At 44.5% G+C, this 19,757-nt stretch overlaps 1 protein-coding gene across 1 annotated transcript in view; it reads right to left on the bottom strand.

The window, feature by feature from the left end:
* The window catches only part of LOC122815091 (RNA helicase Mov10l1-like), a 1,410,002-nt gene that overhangs the window by 510,241 nt on the left and 880,004 nt on the right, over positions 1–19,757 (bottom strand). Inside the window, exon 12 of the mRNA XM_044087332.1 lies at positions 11,213–11,304. Coding sequence (XP_043943267.1) covers positions 11,213–11,304 — 92 coding nt within the window. The remainder of the gene's footprint in view (positions 1–11,212; positions 11,305–19,757) is intronic.

Consider the following 19,757-nt stretch of genomic DNA (forward strand, 5'->3'; position numbering starts at 1 on the left):
AGCCTAGCCATAACAATTCTCTGGCTATTTCTTCCCACATTATTTACTTTCCTGGACCCCTGTCTAGCAGGGCGACTGACGTGATCCCTGGGGTGAATTTCCTTTCTCCCATCCAATCGTCAAGGTTCCTCTTGAAGAGGTCCAAAGAGGCACTCTGCTTGACATGTATTGGCAATCTATTCCAGAGTCTGGGGAGTCTCTGGGTCAGGAACTTATCCCTCCAACATGTTTTGTTTATTGTGATGACAAGGTTTAGATCCCTGGAGCGTGTAGCTCTGAGGGATTGGGATTTCTTTAAGTGTAGCATGTCCAACAGCTCTCATTTTGACATGGCCTTGTATGTTAAGCAGAGATTGCCTCCGAGTAGACGATATGAGTATAGCTGGAGTTTTTTAAGGCGGTCAGCGTAGGGCATCTGCTTTAGGCCTGTGATTCTTTTAGTGAGGTATTTCTGAGGCCTTTCCAGTTGTTGCAGATGTCTTGAGAGGTACACACCAAATGGGGCGTTGTATTCTATAATGGGTCTAATGAGGGATGAGTACAGTGGGACAATGACCTCCTTTTTTCTGGATGAAAAGCCCTTCGTGATGAGGTGTGCCACATAGAAGGATTTCCTGACTGTTGTGGCAATGTGGTTATCGAAGGTGAGACCACTGTCCACCTGTGTCCCTAAGTCTCTTATCATAGGCTGCTGAGGCCACCTTGGGAAGAAAAGAATGGTTCGTACGCAGCGAAACCCTATCCTTGTGGAAAACCAAATAGGGGGGCAAGGAGGATAAGGCCTGCAACTCTGAAACTCTTTTAGCTGAACTGATGGCAACCAAGAATGCTGTCTTCCACGACAAAAACTTCATCTGAACTGAGCCGGCTGGCTCGAAAGGGGGAGAGGTCAAGGCTTGAAGGACTAAAGTCAGATCCCAGGGGGGCACTGTTTCTTTAACTGGTGGTCGCAATAAAAAAGTGCCCTTCAGGAAAGCTTTACACAATTTGGCAGAAGCCAGAGCAACCTTATTTTTACCTACATGAAAATTAGAGATGGCAGCCAGATGAACTTTGATGGTGGAAGCACTTGCGCCTGATAGAAAAAGATCGGTCAAAAAATCCAGTATGACCGGAATGGGGGCTGCAAACGGGTTCTGACTGTGTTGAGAGGCCCAAATGCAAAAACATCTCCACTTACTATTGTAGAGTTTCCTAGTGAAGGCTTTAAGAGAAGCTACCAGAATGTTCTTAACAGGGGATGAAAGTCCGGGAGTCCTGATGATCATGGAAACTGGAGCAGCCACGCTGTCAGCTTGAGATTGTCCAGGTTGGGAAGGGACATGCCCGACAGGTGAGAAATTAGATCCTTACAGGGATCTACAGTCCATGGAGGAGCCAACAGGTGAGACCATAGGAAGAGAAACCACACTTGGCGAGGCCAGAAGGGAGCTATGAAAATGACTTTGCATTGCAGCCGGCAAGCTCTCTGAAGGAACTTCGGAATAAGAGGTAATGGGGGATAAGCGCACAGTAGCCCAGGAGGCCAAGCATGGACTAGAGCGCCCCTTGGGACATCCCCGGAGAGGGGATCAGAGCGAAGAAGTTGCTGCACTTCGTGTTGGAAGGAGATGCGAAGAGATCGCAGCAAGGTTGACCCCAAACAAGGAAGATTTTCTTTGCCACGGATTGTTTCAGAGACCACTCGTAAGGCAGAAGGATTGCCCTGTTGAGACTGTCCGCTAGAATGTTGGAGCGTCCCGGGATATGCGTTGCTATGAGAAACCGGCTAGTAGATATGGCCCACTCCCAAACCCTCATGGCCTCGCGACAAAGGGGGTAGGATCGGGTCCCTCCCTGTTTGTTTATATACCAGACTACAGACATGTTGTCTGATTGAATGGCTACCGTCCCCGGAGGTAGGACAGGGTGGAAGGCTCTCAACGCTTAAAGCACTGCCCTCATCTCCAGGATGTTGATGTGTAGCTTTGTCTCTGGAAGGGACCATGTGCCTTGGACCGTTCTTCCCAGGAAGTGGCCCCCCACCCGAGCTGGGAGGTGTCTATGGTCACCGTGGCCTGAGCCGGAGGGGTTGAAAGCTGCGCCCCGCAAAAATGTCTGCTGATTGAAGCCACCACTGGAGTGATTATCTGCATGTTCGGTTGATTTGGATGTGGAAACTCATTGGTAGGTCTAGCCAGGACCATTGAACTGCTAGATTCCACTGAAGGACTCGTGTGAAGACGTGCAACAGGGAGAATACAGATTGAGGCTGCCACTGAACCCAGGGCCCTGAGAACATCGGCTGCTGTGACTACAGAGTGATCCAATATCGCTGATACATTGAGTCTGAGATTTTCTATCCTTTCCGGGGTGAGAAAAATCTTTGACTGAATTGAATCCAACCGTGTCCCGATGAAGTCTATGATCTGAACTGGAGTCAGGTGGGACTTGTTGAGGTTGATCGTGATGCCTAACTTGTGAGCCAGACCGAGGAAGTAGTGTAGGGCCTGACACAAGAGACGTTTGGTGGATGCAGCGAAGAGCCATTTGTTTAGGTAGGGGAATACCTGAATGCCCTGAAGTCTCCGGTGAGCCGCTACGACCGCCATAACCTTGGTGAACACCCTGGGGGCTGTGGTGAGACCGACGGGTAGGGCTCTGAATTGAAAGTGACTGCTCCCTAGCCAGAAGCGTAGAAACCTCCTGTGGACCTTGATGTGATAGTAAGCATCGTGGAGGTCTAACAAGCACATCCAGTCGCATTCTCTCAGAAACGGTAGAACGGACTGTAGAGTGACCATCCAGAATTTTTGTTTATCTACCGACAGGTTGAGGATAGACAGGTCCAGAATGGGCCTGAGGTCCCCAGTCTTCTTTGGCACTAAAAAAAACCTGGAGTAGATGCCTGATCCGGACTGATCTGGGGGGACTGGATCGATGGCTCGGTTTTGTAGCAGCTTCGAAAACACTAATGCTGCAGCCTCCCTGTGAGCGGGTGGAACATCTGGAAGGCGTGCTGGAGTTATGGGACATGAAATGAAGGGGATAGAATATCCTCTGGATATGATGTTTAACACCCAGCGGTCTGCAGTAATGGACTCCCATGCCGCTGGATGTAAGGAAATCTTCCCCCGACTGCCTCCAGAGTAGAGCAGCCGGGCAACCTCTCAGGGTTGCTGTGCGGGTCTGTCGGAAAAAGGTTCCCTAGACCCAAAGTTTCTGGGATCCCCTCTGACTCTGGGGGACGAATATTCCTGAGTGTCACGAAAAGACTGTGATCTTTGGAACCACATCTTTTACCCCTTTTGGTTCCTGGAGTAAGACCTCTGGGGGTTAGAGAAGCGGATTCCGACAGCTGACAAAGTCTTTCCATCCTTCTCACTCTGGGTTAGTGTGTCACGTACAGTCTTCCCAAAGAGGGATGATCCATTGAAAGGGGCATTGATGAAAGACGCCTTAAAGGGGTCTGCAAATTGACACAGCCTGATTCAGGCGTGTCGCCACAAGGCAACGCCTGTACCAGCAGCTCTAGCGGCTCCCTCCATAGCATGAGAGAGGAGACGCATAGAGGTATTAGTCACTGAATTCAGTGTAGTCATCTTTTCAGTAAAGGACTGCTTGTCCTGCTGCGACAGAGACTCCGGGAGAGACGCAGTTAGTTCCGATATAAGGTCTCGCTGCAGTCGGATGACATGTGCCAAGTAATTCAGCGCACGGATAGAAAATGTCGTTGACGAGTACATGTGGTTCCCAAAATGATCCATCCACCTGGACTCCTTGTCTGGTGGATGAACTGAGGAACTCTCCTGTGCCAGTTCCTTCTTTCTGGCTGATGCAACCACCAAAGCTTCTACCGGGGCTCCCTTGGACCATGCTTGCCTGTCTGACTGCAGGGAAAGAATTTTGTCTGGCCTTTTGGGTATAGGCTTTACAGTGTCAGGATCCTTCTATGCCCTAGTGGTGAAGAGGTCCACCAAAGGGTCAACTGGAGGGGAGACCCAGGAAGTAGATAGGCCCACGCCAAAGGCTTCCAGGAATATGGACTCATCCCACAGACGGTTTGGGGGCTGACCAACCTCCTCTTTGGTGGAGGATCTCTATAATGTCTCCGAATGAGACGTCCTTGGAAGGTGATCTGGGGGAACCCACTCCTTCATCCAAGTCCTTATCAGTGGTAATGGACTCAGGGGAGTCCAAAGTGCCTCCTCTTACACTTGCGCTTACGAGGTTCCTCAACAGTGGGACTCACTGAAAAGGATTCGTAAGCCTCCGGGGTTCCCTGAGGGGAACAACCTGGGGTTGCTTTGGCACGGGCTGTCCCTAAGACAGGGTAATGGGAGCAGAATCCAAAATCAGAGTGGTCTGGGTAGGATCCGAGTAGGTGAGCTGTGGCCTCAACCCCTGGGAGAGAACCCTTTCCACTGCCCCGAATGCTGATGGAGAGCACACCTCCGTAGCTCGTAAGGATGAGGCTCTCCCCGGATCCGAAGCAGGGATCGGAACCAATGGCAGGGTAGTCTGGGCACCAAGATCTCGACCCTCGGGTCTGACTGCCCGACTACGGCTCCGAGAGTCTCCTGGATCAGAGATCGGATCCGAGGAACTTAAGATGACGGCCGGTGTAGAGGAAACGAGAACCATTGGTGCCGACCCAACAGCTCCAAAAGGTCTCGGACCAGAGAACCCCGAAGCGTCAGGTCAGATCGGGGAAGGAGAAATAGGGTGGAATATAGTTGTAGAAGGGCCCTGGTAAGACCCCCATCTGAATCTGGTTCTGGATGAACCTCATCAGCCTGTCCATATCAATTTCGGAGACACTCTGAGTCGACCTGGAGGAAGCGACCGACTCTGGTCTGGGCCGGATCTGAGGGGAGTGCCTCGGCTCTGATGGCTCTTTCGGCTCCAGCGAGAAACAGGGAGAGCAGAACAGAGGAGAACAAGACCTGGGTGCCTTTGAAGAGGGGCTGGAGAAAGACACTCTGTCTGGTGATCTTTTTCTGGGCCTGTCCCTCTCTTTGTGGCACTTCTTCTCTCTTCTATCCCTGCCCCTCTGGGACGAATCCGATGAAGCAGGCCTGGCGGGAGGTTGAGTCCCTGTCTGCACAGTGTCACTGGCTGGGGAGGAAACCGAGGCAGACTCCAGGGCAGAAGCTGGTAGCAAACCCTTAGCCACAAGCTTAGCCCGGCGATCCTTCAGTGCCCTAGGGTTAAAGCCTGAACAAATGTCGCAGGATGCAGACAGATGGGCGACCCCTAAACATAGAACACACAGAGTGTGGCCATCGGCTGGTGAGAGCTTATGACCACACTTTCTGCATTTCTTAAAAAGAACCTTAGGCTGTTCAGCCATAGTGGAGAACAGTAAAAGCCCTAACGGCCCACACACACGCACTTAAGGGATTGGGCTTAGGCGGGAAACCAGACTCCAAACAGTACTACACAAACACTTTTTATTTTTTTATTATTTTTTTTTTTAAAACTAACATGGCCAAACGCGAAGGGAGGGAAAAAAAAGTGAAAGGTATTCACACCAAACTACACTAATAAGACCAAAAAAACCTTAACACCTTGCTTAGAGCTCAGAGACCACGATGCTGACTCAGAGCGGCAAACAAGATCTGGGGCTAGATAGGAGGAAGTGATTTAATATAGGTAGGGGAGGAGCGTGGAGCTGATGCTTGAAAAGTTTTACCGGCTCGGATCCAAATCAGATTGGAACACCCATACGTGCAGAAAGAATGAAGTTAACTACTTCAGATTTGGCCTCTTCGGGGAACGAAGTATGCTGGACCGTCTCTTCCCCAGATAATGTTTCCCACTCTACCTGGGAAGGATCCACTGTCACTGTGGCCTTGGGCTATTGGGGGATGAAGGGATGGCCATGGAGCAGTTGATCGGATTGGATCCACCAATACAGATCTCTCTTGCAAGCGTTGGTAATTCTTATCCAATACGACACTGACTGATGGAAGATTGATCATTGAGTAGCCAGCATCCATTAAAGAATCCACATGTAAAATATGGCCAGCGGGACTAAGGTTATCTCTGCCACCATGAGGCTTAGAGTTCACAGAACTGTGCAGGCTGAAACTGAGGTGTTCTCTACAACCTTCTTGACCTGTAAACTTATTGTTTTAACTCAGTGTGGTGGAAAGAATGCAATGGCAGCCTTTATATTGAGAAGTGCTCCAATACATTCCAATATCTGAGCTGGTTGAAGGTGTGATTTGCTGTAGTTTAAGGTTATTCCTAGGAGAGTACAGGTATGGAGAACCTGATCCCTTGCATGTATGAATTGATGCCTAGTCGGAGTGGTAATCAGCCAGTCATCCAGGTAGGGAAACGCCGAGAATCCCTGCAGTCAAAGGTACACTTACTACTGCCATGCATTTGGTGAACACCCTGGGGGTTGTGGTGAGTCCAAAGCGCAGGCTCCCAGCAGAAGTGCAAGTATTTTCTTGATTGCCTGTTCATTTTTGTGTGATAATAGCTGTTCTGAAGATCTAACAAGCACATCCAGTCATCCTTGTCCAAAAAAGGAAGAATGGACTAAATTGTGACTATCCGGAACTTTTGTCTGGTGGACAGACTTGTGAGATCCAAAAGTGGTCTCCAGTTCCCTGTTTTCTTTGGTACTTAAAAGAAACTTTGGTAATTTCCAGATCCTACCTAGTCTACCAGGACCTCTTGGATGACTAACAGCTTTTGAATCTGAAGTGCTGCTTGATTCCACTGATTGGGTGGAACATTGGGGATTTTCCTTGGAATTGGTGCTGGTAGGGAAAATGGTATGTAACCTCTGGATATAATCCTCTGCACCTAAGTATCTTTTGTCAAGTCTAGCCAGGCTCTCTGGTGCAGAGATAACTGTCCTCATTTTCTGTTCAGGAACACTGGTAGGGTTTATCAAGAAAGATCCTTGTGAACCCTGGTTTTGTGGGACACCTCTGCCACAAGGGTGGCAAAGCACATTGGAGTCCCCTCCCCCCTGGGGGAACCTCTTCCACGTGCATCATGGAAAAGACCTTGGGACTTTTTGAACCACATTTTCTGACCACTTTGCTGATTCCTGTAATAGGATCTTTTGGGGGGGGGGGGGGGGGGGGCGAAAAACATCCTTCTCACACCTGGATAGATTTTTCTTCACCTTAGGGCCAAAAAGACTAGTTCCATCAAAGGGAGCATTGACTAAATTGGACTTAAATGGATCTGCAAAATCACATAAGTGCATCCAGGCATGCCTCCTCATGGAAATGCCTAAACCTGCTGCTCCTGAGGTCCCTTCCGCTATGCTGGGAACTAACCTCAAAGAACTACTGGATATTGACTGTAGAGTTGCCAACTGATAAATTCCCGAACATTGAACCTCTGTAGACACAGCTCCGGAGTGAGTATTTGACAATTCCTTGGTCAAATCTCTCTGAAGTCTGAAAGTGTGCCAAATAGTTCAGCAACCGTAAGGCAAAGATTGCTGAAGCAAAGATGCACTTCCCCAGTCTGACCATCATGAGCAACTCCATACTGGGGGAATGGACAGTGGAACTCATCTGCTAGTTCCTTCTTAGTGGCCACCGCAATGACCATGGCATCAACTGGAACCTCTTTCCCCCAAACCTGTGTCCACAGGTTGTGCCATTGTCTTGTCTATTCTCCAAAGTACTGGCTCTATGGAGTCAGGTTCCTTCCACCTTGTCCATTCTCTAAGGTACGGGCTCTATGGAGTCAGGTTCCTTCCACCTTGTCCATTCTCCAAGGTATGAGTTCTATGGAGTCAGGTTCCTTCCACCTTGTCCATTCTCCAAGGTATGGGCTCTATGGAGTCAGGTTCCTTCCACCTTGTCCATTCTCCAAGGTATGAGCTCTATGGAGTCAGGTTCCTTCCACCTTGTCCATTCTCCAAGGTACAGGCTCTATGGAGTCAGGTTCCTTCCAACTTGTCCATTCTCCAAGGTATGAGCTCTATGGAGTCAGGTTCCTTCCACCTTGTCCATTCTCCAAGGTATGAGCTCTATGGAGTCAGGTTCCTTCCACCTTGTCCATTCTCCAAGGTACGGGCTCTATGGAGTCAGGTTCCTTCCAACTTGTCCATTCTCCAAGGTATGAGCTCTATGGAGTCAGGTTCCTTCCACCTTGTCCATTCTCCAAGGTATGAGCTCTATGGAGTCAGGTTCCTTCCACCTTGTCCATTCTCCAAGGTATGAGCTCTATGGAGTCAGGTTCCTTCCACCTTGTCCATTCTCCAAGGTATGGGCTTTATGGAGTCAGGTTCCTTCCACACCCACCTAGAGATCATATCAATGAGCTCGGAGAGTGGAATCACCCAGGAGATACAAGGTCCTGCACAGAGGCCTCTAGGAGGACAGATTCCTCCGGCATAGGGTTGGAGGGAGTCCAGCCACCTCTCTGTTTAAGGATTTCTAGGATGTCTCCAAAGGTGACATCTTCAGGAGGTGACTGTGGGGACACACTGCTGTTGTCAAAATCCATGTCTTCAGTGAATGATTCCTGTGGGGAGTCTAGGCACTTCCTCTTGTACATACTCTTCCTGTAAACTTTCTCCATGGGATGCTCAGAAGTCTTGTATGAAGAAATCAATATTCCCTGGGAGGGTACCTGAGGCTTTGGTACAGGATGCCTCCGTGGAAAAAGTTGGTGAGGCACTAAAAGCAGAGATACCATAGTCGAATATTTAGGATCAGAGAGAGAAGGCTCTTGTCAGGTCTGCTGAGGCAGAGAACACTCTCTTTGCAGGCTCAAAGGCAGAGCTCAAAGGAGCCAGAGAGGCTCTGGTCAGTGAAAGCAGGTTTCCGAATCATCCCCTCTCTTCACTCCATCGGCACCACCCCTGAGTAGGCAGCCAAAGCCAAATTGCCCAGTGCAGAGACTGCGAGAAACAGACGGCTCTGAAAACTTCGGAATGAAATACTACACCTTGGATCTGACAGGCGTACTTCAGTTCTGAGAGCTCATCGGATCCGAGTGACTTGGAGGCCTCGGAGACTATGTTGGATCAGGGGATACGATGATCCTCAGATCCAAGGCTGATGCATCTGGATGATTGGGATCCTGAGACTCTAAAGCAACAGAAGGTGTTAGAGGAGGAACTTGTGTGTGTGTGTGTGTGTGGGGGACGTCGGGTAACCTGACCCAGAGGGATAGGTGCTGAAGGAAAACCAATCTGCCCCTATGCTGAGAGGATCTTCCTCACCACTCTCCACATCATCTTCTGTGAGGTTCTAGATGAATGAGTAGAACAGATGGAGGGGGGTGCTGGTCTCTGCAAAAAGGGTGGAGGTAGTCTGTCAAGAACAGAGTCCCCTGAGAGTATCTGGTCCAAGGACAATACAGAGTCTCCAAGAGTTCTGTCGGATCCAGAAGGGTAGAAACCAAAGATTTTGAAGTCCTTTGATCTGTCTTAGCTAATGTCGGGTTTGTAATGTCTTGTTTGGGTTTAGTAGGATCCGTGGAAGTAGTCGGATCCTGTAGTCTTTTATCTCATTCATGGTTGTGACTGGTTCTTTTGAGTTTCTCTTCCAGGAAGAGTCCAAAGAAAAATTAGATGAAGTAGAAGACTTCGACTATGGAGACTGGGTTATGGCTTCTCCAAAAGAAGATACAAGACCTTTCAGAATCCATTTTTATTTTGAGTAAGAGGTCACAGATTAAATCCGTGGCAAATGGAGCAGTCCTCCTGTAAATGCAAAGGACCCAATCAGTACAGTATACCACACACAGTGTGTGTGCATATGAAAGTGGCAATTTATGCCCGCATTTTTAACACTTTTTAAAACCCGCTGATTTATCAGCCATCATGTAGTATATAATGGAAGAAAATAAGGACACTAGAGAAAAAGGCAGTAACTTTTTTTAAAAGACAGAAAGGAAGAAAGGGGTGGGGGCATACCAACAATGGTACAGAGTAGTACAGGAAGGGAGATACTTATAGCATCTAAGTGTACCAAGTATGAAAACGGAAAAGGAACAAGGACAGTAACAAATATAAAACTTATAACATGCTAACAGTACTAGTTAGGAGGAGAGGCAAGGGAATAGCAACAATTGTATGAGAGTGAATATGACAAACTCCTAAGGGCAAGAGAGAACAAACAGAACTAGAAAGAACAATAAAGATATTAGTCATAAAAAAAACTAACAGAAAAACAGAGAAATTTTTAGTTATCTAACACAGTTCGAGAGAGATTGGTAGACCACATCAGATAGCTAGAAGCAGCAAATGAGATCTGAGGCAACTGGGTAGGTGGATTGTGGGTAAGGGATAAGCTCAAGAGGTTTAGTGGCTGCAAGCCTTAGCACTGGCCAATTCGGATCCAATGGACTGGATCGGAACCCACTTGTTGAGGAGAGTGGAGACTGACATCAGATCATCGACTTTTAAACTGACAGGGAAAGAGCACACTCCCATTTAAAATTACAGTCAAGTCTCATGACTGTCATCAAAACAGGAAATTAAATTTACCAAGTAATGTCAGTACCATCATTCAGAGGTTTTCTGTTTTCTATATTTAAGACAATACTGCTTATCTATCGAAAATGCCAAAAGTTTCTGTAATTACATATCTGATTTGCAGAAACTGAAAATAATTTACAGATACTTCACAAAGCACTTTTCTAGTTTATGAGACTTGGGCTTTACAGACCGGCTCAGACAGATGAATGACAATATACAAGAGATTCTTCAAACGAAGCTTAACTGATATCTTTAAAATTACGTGTAGACTAAAAAGCTTGCCCCTGTGGCTTAGGTATTAACGGTCATGAAGGCCACTAAAAACAAAGGCAAGACACTTATCTTGGATACATCTTGTGCAAAAATGAGGTCCAACAATTTCCAGACTCGATTTTACAACATGGAGAAGACTTGTTTTACAAATTAAGCCCACCAAAATGCTTTATGAATAACGTTGACAAAATGATCAACAGCCTTAAATGCAAGCCTAAGGAAATGAGCTACATGTCTCCTTATTAGGCTTAGAGCATGTGAGCAGTTTACATTGGAACAATTTAAGAATCTTTCATAACATAAACTTATGTAGCAGAACAGAATGGTAGTTAAGTAGAGGTTATGTAGCAAAGGGTACATACCGACTATAGAAGCTGTACACAGTAGATCTAAAAAGCTGTAAAGTGAAACGTTCCTTAAAAAGTCATTCATGTCAGTATTGCTAGTTCTTACAGATTCAGCATGAAACGTACATCTTGCTTTACTCACCTGTTAAACAGGAATTCAACATCCATCGGTTCACCATTGTAAGTCTTCTGAAATGCTAAGTCGACTCGAAGACTCACTTCTTCCTCATGAATCTAGTTTATTGAATAAAACAAACATAAAACTAATTGTTTATACATAAACAGTGCTGCAGCAAAAAAATACACAAAACTGTTTAAACTAAAAATGGGTGTGAGGAACAACAATGGGATTGTAATGCATGCTTCACTTTATGGGAGCCATCACCCACCATTTCCTGAGTCAGAAAAGGCAACAAGGCACAAGTGTAGTGGAACAGATCAAGGCAGATGGAATACTCTCTTTAGGTGCCCTACAAAAACGTCAACACTAGCAACAATAGGCGAGTTCTGTCACCAGAAGATTAGGAAGACAACAGTCCAAAAGTAGCAGTTATTGTACCTTCTATGCAATTCTAGACACTGTTCAGCTCACATTCTATGCTTAGGCCAGAGATGCACTTAATGTAACATACCTAGATGATCAGTATTCATCTCCAAACCAGAGGACGATGACCACACTTGTCTTGACTCAGCTCAGCAATGAAACTCTTCCAGGCTTTAGCATTTTCTCCTTGTCCGTAAAGCATTCTTGTGGTAGAATGCAAGAAACACCACTCCTACAAAAAGTTCATACCCCCCCTTTGTCCTCCCCCTTAAGATCTCATCCGTTTCATAGCTGGGGGTAATACAAAGCATCGACAAACCTCACTCTGATGGACCTTCTGCATATCTCCAAATATAAACATGTCCTCAGTACACAGGTGCCATAAAAGAATCAAGATGTTATCATCCAAGGCACTCAAATGAAGTTGATTGATGCCGAGTTCTATTACCAAGGAAAAAGCAAAGAGAGCGGTCTTCCAGGCCTTCTTGCATGGAGTTCTGGAATAGAATCTTGCCAGATAATTTGTCGGAGAGAAGGCAGACAGGTCTCCTTGAGGAACACCTCGCAGATGGATCAAATCTTGGACCCCCCCCCCCCGATCTAGTTCCCATTTGTGAGGTTCTGCCCTGGTCATGCTCAACTTGTCTGCCACACGTTTGCTCTTACAGATGTAGGATGCCTGTAGAGCGAGACTGTACTGTGAAGCTATAGTCTAAGCTAACTAAGTTTAGAAACAGGGTGCGACCTGGTTCCTCCTTGATTGCTGAGGTACCATATGACTGCGATATCTGTAATCGCTTTAAGTCATTCCAGGGACCAAAGATGGTTCCGAAAGTTGAGTGCCTTGATCAGGGCAAGCAACTCCTTGATATTTATATGCCTGCATCTGTCATTGGTGTCTCATAGCCCCTGAACTTTTATTTCTCCTGAAACTGCTCCCCAGGAAAAGTCTAAAGCATCTGTGGTGACTGCTTTGGAACAGGCTGTGAGAAGGGGAGGCCTGTATTTAAGGCTCTCTTATCTACACCAAAAGTTTTATCTTCTGACAAACCTCAGCACTAGGATTTACACAGATAAAGGGTGTTGATGCTGAGATATTTCAGATACCATATCTTTCTCATGAGGAGTCTTGCCAGAGGCATTATGGGAATTAGATGCCATGAACCCCAAAACCCTGAGGTAATCCATTTCTGAGTGGAAAACATTAGAAATAGATAGAAATAAAGATCTATTTTTTCCTATGCATGAAAAGCTGTATGAGCTGAAGGGGTGTAGCTGACTTCCTAGAACACAATCCTGTGTGAAGGAGTAAAAAAAGACGTTTGAATATTCTTTGGGAATCCCAGCTTTTGTAAGACATCTGTCACCTGAGAGAGATTCCTAACACTTTGAAAAAGACTGCAAAGATAAGCAAGTTGTTTAAATCTGAAAAAAAAATAGGCCATTGTAGCCTGCAATGAGCTATAACTGGAGCAAGTCACTTTGTAAACACTCTTGGTGCAGTGGACAGTCCAAAGGGTAAGTCAGAGAACTGATAATGTGATCCAGATAAAACCTTAAGAAACATCTGAAGTCAGGACAAATAAAACAGCGTCCCCTTGCCCGCTGTGGAAACCCTAATTGCCATGGAGGATGTGGATAACCCCCCAGTCCATACTCGCTGTAGGTGCTCCACCACAGGGATCTGGGGTAAAAGTAGTGTGGTCTGAGCTACAGCAAAAGACCACAACAGTCACCCATCTGTGGCAAAGGCAAACTGCCAGCCTGCTGTGGTGGCAAAGGTTGTTTGCTTAACTTTTTCTTTTTGCGATTAGAAGGACCAACCAAGGGAATGGTAGTCTACCATGGTCAGACTAAAAATGGTGCCTCTTTCCCAGGTAAGACAAGCAGCAAATGCTGCTCAAACTACCAGTTCACAAAAGTTTATTTTTGACAGAAAAACACAGTACAAAAGCACTGTAACACACTATGCCAACCCCACAAAAGTAAAAATTTCTCCACAGAAAAAAAAGTTCATTACTTCACACCACTTTTAAACTGACAGAACAAAATGAGTGCTCCATTCAGAGGTATGTCACAGTCTCAAGACAGTTTGTTAAAGCACAATACTCCTAGCTTTAAAATATTCCTCCTAAAGAGGAAGGTAATAAAACTAACAGCAAAATTACAAAAATTGATTTTTTTTCACCATAAAGGAAACCACAAGCTGACAGTAGATCCTCGAAAGCCTCAGAGGAGCATACTCTTTGGCAGCATTAAAGCTCTGAAGGGCTTCACACCCAAACTTCTCTTTTTATCAGCTCATGTCGAGCTGCATGACAGTTTGACCACGTGGAAGGTGCCATGAAGGTTTTGAAGCTGGCTGGCTGTAAAAACCCTTGGCAGGATACAAACCCATACAGCTAAGGCTACAGCGGCAGTGATCAATATGAGCATCAGGAAATCCATCCCTGGTTTGGTACCTTTCTTTCTAATGAATGCAGGCAGCCTTTAATGTTTCATCTTCCAAATCCCTGTTTACATTTACCAAGAAACCAGAACTTGCCAGAGGTTTGGGATCCATGGCTAGGCTTAAAAATGCCCCAGTGGTTGTTAGCTCAGTACACATAAGGGTATGCTGAAAAAAATGCACAAGCCATACAGACCTACCATATTGGCATGTACATGAATTTCGTATATCCAACAAGATTCTGTGCTCTTCAAACCATCAGAGCAGAGTCCCAAGCTCATCCTCCAGGCTAGCATCAAGAAAGCCAACTCCAATGTTCTGTGGCCCCCAAAGGAAGACCTAAACATTGATAGCATACCCAGTGTGACTTCCCTGCTCTGGGCCATTGATCAAGGAGTCACAATCCTCACCACAGACACCGGTGAGGGACGCTGACTTGGAACAAAAAATAGATGCACAGTATTTCCAGATGCAGCTCTCTGCACCAAGCACAATTTCCCTTAAGAGCACACAGGGAACACACTCCGTCTTGGGGCTAGGTTTCCCTCTCTCTACCCAGGCCCCAAACAAGACTCCCCACTGACACAGCTGTAGAGGAGTCCTCAGCCGAGTGTTCCAAGTCATGTTCTCCACCACCCTCTCTATGAAATCAATATTCTGTGTCCCTGTAGTTGACGCACACTGAGATTTGATTTTCACATACACATGCCCCTGGGAAAGGCTGGCACAGATTTACTCTTTCTGCTACCTTTGCCCAGACTATAAGTTCAGTACTGCCACCAGAACACTCCAAAGCCAGCTATTCTAAGGCTCTTACAAGGGTACCCAATTATACTGAGTAAAATTAATATTAATACAAATAGTGTTTAACCACTGCAGCAAGGCTTTCAGGAGTGGCCACAGTGTCACCAAATAAATACAAGTACTCTCAAAAGGTTAAAATATTCTCTAAAAAAACAGCCACAATGAAAAGTTTAAACATATTTAATAAAATACCACGAAAATACTAAGTATCTATTTACAATAAACACCAGAGTTTCATACACATGAAATATTAAAAATAACAGATGGATATACTTAACTAATCTTACTATATTTTCCTGACTGATCTAAAAAATTATTGCCCCCTGGTTTACGTCCTACAGCAAGGCAAGAGGAAGTGGGTGAGTAGTCCTTCTCCTTTGTCAGGTTTCAAAAACAGACTCCTTTGAGACTTGTCTCATCTAGTATTAAAACATCATTTTAGTGCTGGATTACTGAATGACATCACATCTGGTAATATGACTTCTGGTTCCCACACTATCCCCCTTTACTAGAAACTGAACCAAAATTTAGCATGTTACCACACAATCACAGAGCTTTGCTATGATGTGTTATAACATCTGGAAGCTATAAAACCATTTCAAATCTTCCATCCTTCAGGGCATCAATTAGTTCACCCCCAAGGACAATACAACAGGATTCCTAGTCCTGGGTTTTCACACACATTTCATCTCTGGCTACAATCAGAACTGTAAGATACAATCTTTATGGCCTAAAGGGTAGGGTTGGGAGGGTGGCCTAATGGTTAAGGTGTTTGCCTTACAAACACAAGGTGCAGGGTTTGATTCTCACAAGGGATAATTGGCTAAGCTTAAAATGGCTCACAATGGCAGTTAGCTTAGTACTAATCTATAAATCTAAACCAGGTAATTTAATTTCAGACTATTTTTCAAAGTTAGCTGGACTCAGAATAACTTCTCTTCCAGTATTCTCTGTTGCACTATATTCATTTCAACAATTACAATACAGTCTGACATACAGGTATATTTCTTTCCTGTGCAGCAGGACTCACTGTCGGTACATTTTTAACACAAGCAGCTTTACAAATACATTTACAACACAAGCATCTGTACAAATCAGTCTGATATACAAATGATATATAATTTTTTTTTACAAAACTCCAGCTAGCTATGCTGGCACATGTTACACATCCACTGCCCTACTTCTCCAGGCATAGCTGGCAATCTCACATAGTCACACCCAGATTACAGCACCTTGTAAAGGTATTCACAGAAGCCGTGTGTCCACACATGCAGAATTACCATCAATTTTATCTCTCTCTCTCTCTATATATACATATATATATATATATATATATATATATATATAAATATAAAACAATGAAATATTTCGAACAAGCATCTTTAATACATATGACATAAGCAATCATACATTTATATAAATGAAAACAAACCAGTCACAATTTTAGTTGCAAACATAATACATCGCAAACCACAGACATGATTTTCATTGCAAACATTGCACATCACATACAATCTTTCCAGTCACTGTCAGTCAAACGTTATATAGCTCATTCAAATCCCGCTTTCTTTTAACCCTTGTTTGTCCTCTGCATGCAGTGTTCCCACAATTCCCATTTTTTCAATGTAATTTGCTCCGATCCTTTTACAAAGATCCCTATTCCAATCCTTTTATCTATGTTACTATATTCACTACTTCTAGTAAAGTTGGTTTAAACTTTGGATTTCCATTTTCTATTAAGTGTTTTTTTGGCAGCCACCATAATCAGACTCAGCAGGGCCTTACTATGTCTAGGCAATTCTGAATCATACTCAAAGAAAAATTTTCTTCGTTACACTAATTTACTCAACCAGTAACTCTGGCAAAGCAGTCTGTAATCTTTAATGTCTGCCAACTCATACTGCCAGAAAATATGTTCACAACTCTTTCTTTCCCATCACACCTCTAACATTTGCTGTCTACCGGAGGAAAAATGCTGTGGAGTCTACTTGGGGTATAAAAATACCTATGTAAACATGTCCAAAGATCCGGAATCTTCTAGACTTTGTTGTATATTTGGGAGGCATACATATATCCTCCCATGGTTTCTTTGCCAATTGCTTATCCAGTCTCTCTTCCCAATCATTTCCAACCTCCTCAGATGGATTCTTTAGTTATCAAGCAATATTTTGTATACTCTAATTACTCCTTTAACACCAGCTTCTTTTGTAGATTATACTACACTCTACCAGTGCTGGTCTTTCACTTAGGATCCCCTTAATTCTCTCTCTGTCTATACTCTGATAATCAATCCTTGATAAGGAAGGCAATATCTAGCCCGCAGTCCAAATAAACTCTCTGTCTCTTACTTTTCCTTCTCTAATCATGTGCTCCCAATACCTTAGTTCTTTCGCCAGTTTTCTCCAGTAAAATCCAGACCTCTCTTGGGTATTGTCTGTGTCCCTAATCGCAGTCATCTCTATTGGCAGGATCTTCTTTCTCCACTCCTGTGTTGGCTTAGTTCAGTGATGGCAAACCTATGACATGCGTGTCAAAGGTAACATGCCACAACATTTTGGATGAGACACCAGCATTCACCAACACCACAGTTACTAAAGAAACTGCTTTTGCATTTACTTGTGTGAAGTGCATTGAATAATTCTGTGTGAGAAGCCAGTTCAACAACACTGTTGCAGATGCAAGGAAGTTATCAAGCTCAACGACTTTCTGTATACTTTCTCAGGAGTTTGCAAAGGACAGTGCTGTCATTGTTTTCTCTTTGTGGTTACACTTCTGCAAAGGGCAAGTAGTCAGCATTTCTAAGTGTGCTGTTTAACATTCTTCTCAACTGTCCCGCAATCCCTCCTAAAACTGTCAAGTTTTTAAACTCGACAATAATTAGATTTATACACTAATTTTATTTCAGAAAAAGTATATTAATTCGCATTCGTTTTTTTTCTGTCACTGTCTCCAATAGTACTAGTAGTTTTAAACTGTCATGTCTCTTATTTCTAGATTTGTTCCCAATTCTATTGAGAGTTATCCCTGAAGTATTGAGAGCCATGCTGTTTTACTTACTTTATTTTTTTTTGCTTGTGGGAGTGACACACAAGCAGTGTCAAGTTAGGCATTTTCTGTATTTTGACATGTTGAACCCGAGAATCACCATCACTGGCTTAGTTCTTAGAATACCTTCTGATGCTTTATGAATACAATGTTCTGTAGGATTATTGTTATTCTTTAAGGATCTGCATCCTAAATCCCAGTCTGGCCTGGTTTCTTGAGCTTCCCTCTGTTTCATCATCATCCATTTCCACTTGGAATTACAGGCTTCTGCTTAAGCTATGTATAGGAGCCTTAACTGTGTAGTTTGTAAATACCCCATCCACTGAAATATTTCTTAAGAATGCTTGTGCCCGCGAGAATATAGACATCTGTGCAGTTACAGAGACATGATTTAATGTGGCAGAGAGTACTCATCCGTGCAAGGTTTCAGTGCTGTCCACATATTTAGACCAGCAGCTCCACAGAAAAAGGCTAATACATCAACAAGCATATCTCTAGGGCAGACCAACAGGATGACGCTCTGGAGTTCCTCCATGTGTAGATCACCAAACAAAATCCCATACCATATCACAGCCAGCTACAGGTCAACCTTCATGTCAAAGCAGCTCACAATGCATACTTGCAGACACTTACCATCCAACCCAACAACCTACTCAAGGGTGACTAGCCCTCTATAGACTGGGAATCCTACACAGCCTCAAATCTACAGGCAAAGAGATTCCTGGACGTAGTAAATACACACACCTTTGACTAAACTGTGTATACACCTACTATAGACTCCAACATACTGGAACTCCTGCTTACAAATATGGGAGAATGCTGCACCCCCCCCAAATGTCTCATCCTCAGTGGTAATGTCCGACCATAAAGTTGTCACCTTCAAAATCAACTCCGCAATCCCATTAAAATCAATAACACTTAAGAACTATTTAAAAGCAAATTACCCTTTAAGTGATGGACTGTCAAAATGCAACGCGCCTCCAAATTCACAGAATACAGCAGCCTATGCTGAATTTTTATCAGAAACTCTGTACAACCATGTCAATGGCTTCATACAGACTGCTGTACATACTAGAAGCAAGCCCAGGACTATCCCTAGAAAAAAACAACCTCATGGGATCGCAAATTAAACAGAATATACAACAAAAGAAAAAATATGGTGAAAATCTGGAAGGGTAATTCCCATTAAAATGGGAACTCTCTCTCCAAGTAAACAGGTAACTAAGAAGGCCAATTAGGTCAAGAAAAGCCTACTTTGAGGTTAAGATAGCCTCTCGATATCCTCCCAGGTGAAAGATTTAATAAATTCCACAACTATGTCAGAAACGTCAAGGACAGCTAACAGCAATGTGCTGAACTGGTGGTTAATGGTGCCACACTCACTGAGCCAGGTGACACAGCAAACCTGTTAGTGGAACATTCAGTTCCAACTTTACCCTGCCCATCCCCAACCATCCCCACAAAAATCCCCTCATATTTAACTCTTCCAGCTATAACTAGGAAGCATGTACTGGCTGCACTCAAAGTCACAAACACTGCCTCGATGGGCACCAGTAACATCCAAGGAGGCCTTCTAAATAGTCTAAAATATGACATGGGTACTAAATCCAGCTAGAACAGAGTGTCAATAACATCCAAGGAGGCCTCCTGAATAGTCCAAAATATGATATGGGTACTATATTCAGCCAGAACAGGGCCCCAGTAACATCTAAGGTGGCCTCCTGAATAGTTTAAAATATGATACGGGTACTAAATTCTGCCAGAAAAGGGTCCCAATAACATCCAAGGAGGCTTCCTGAACAATCTAAAATATGCTATGGGAACTAAACTCAGCCAGAACAGGGC

This window comes from Protopterus annectens, chromosome 11.part0 (assembly GCF_019279795.1).
Source record: "Protopterus annectens isolate FY-2018-M chromosome 11.part0, PAN1.0, whole genome shotgun sequence".
Taxonomy (NCBI): Eukaryota; Metazoa; Chordata; order Ceratodontiformes; family Protopteridae; genus Protopterus; species Protopterus annectens.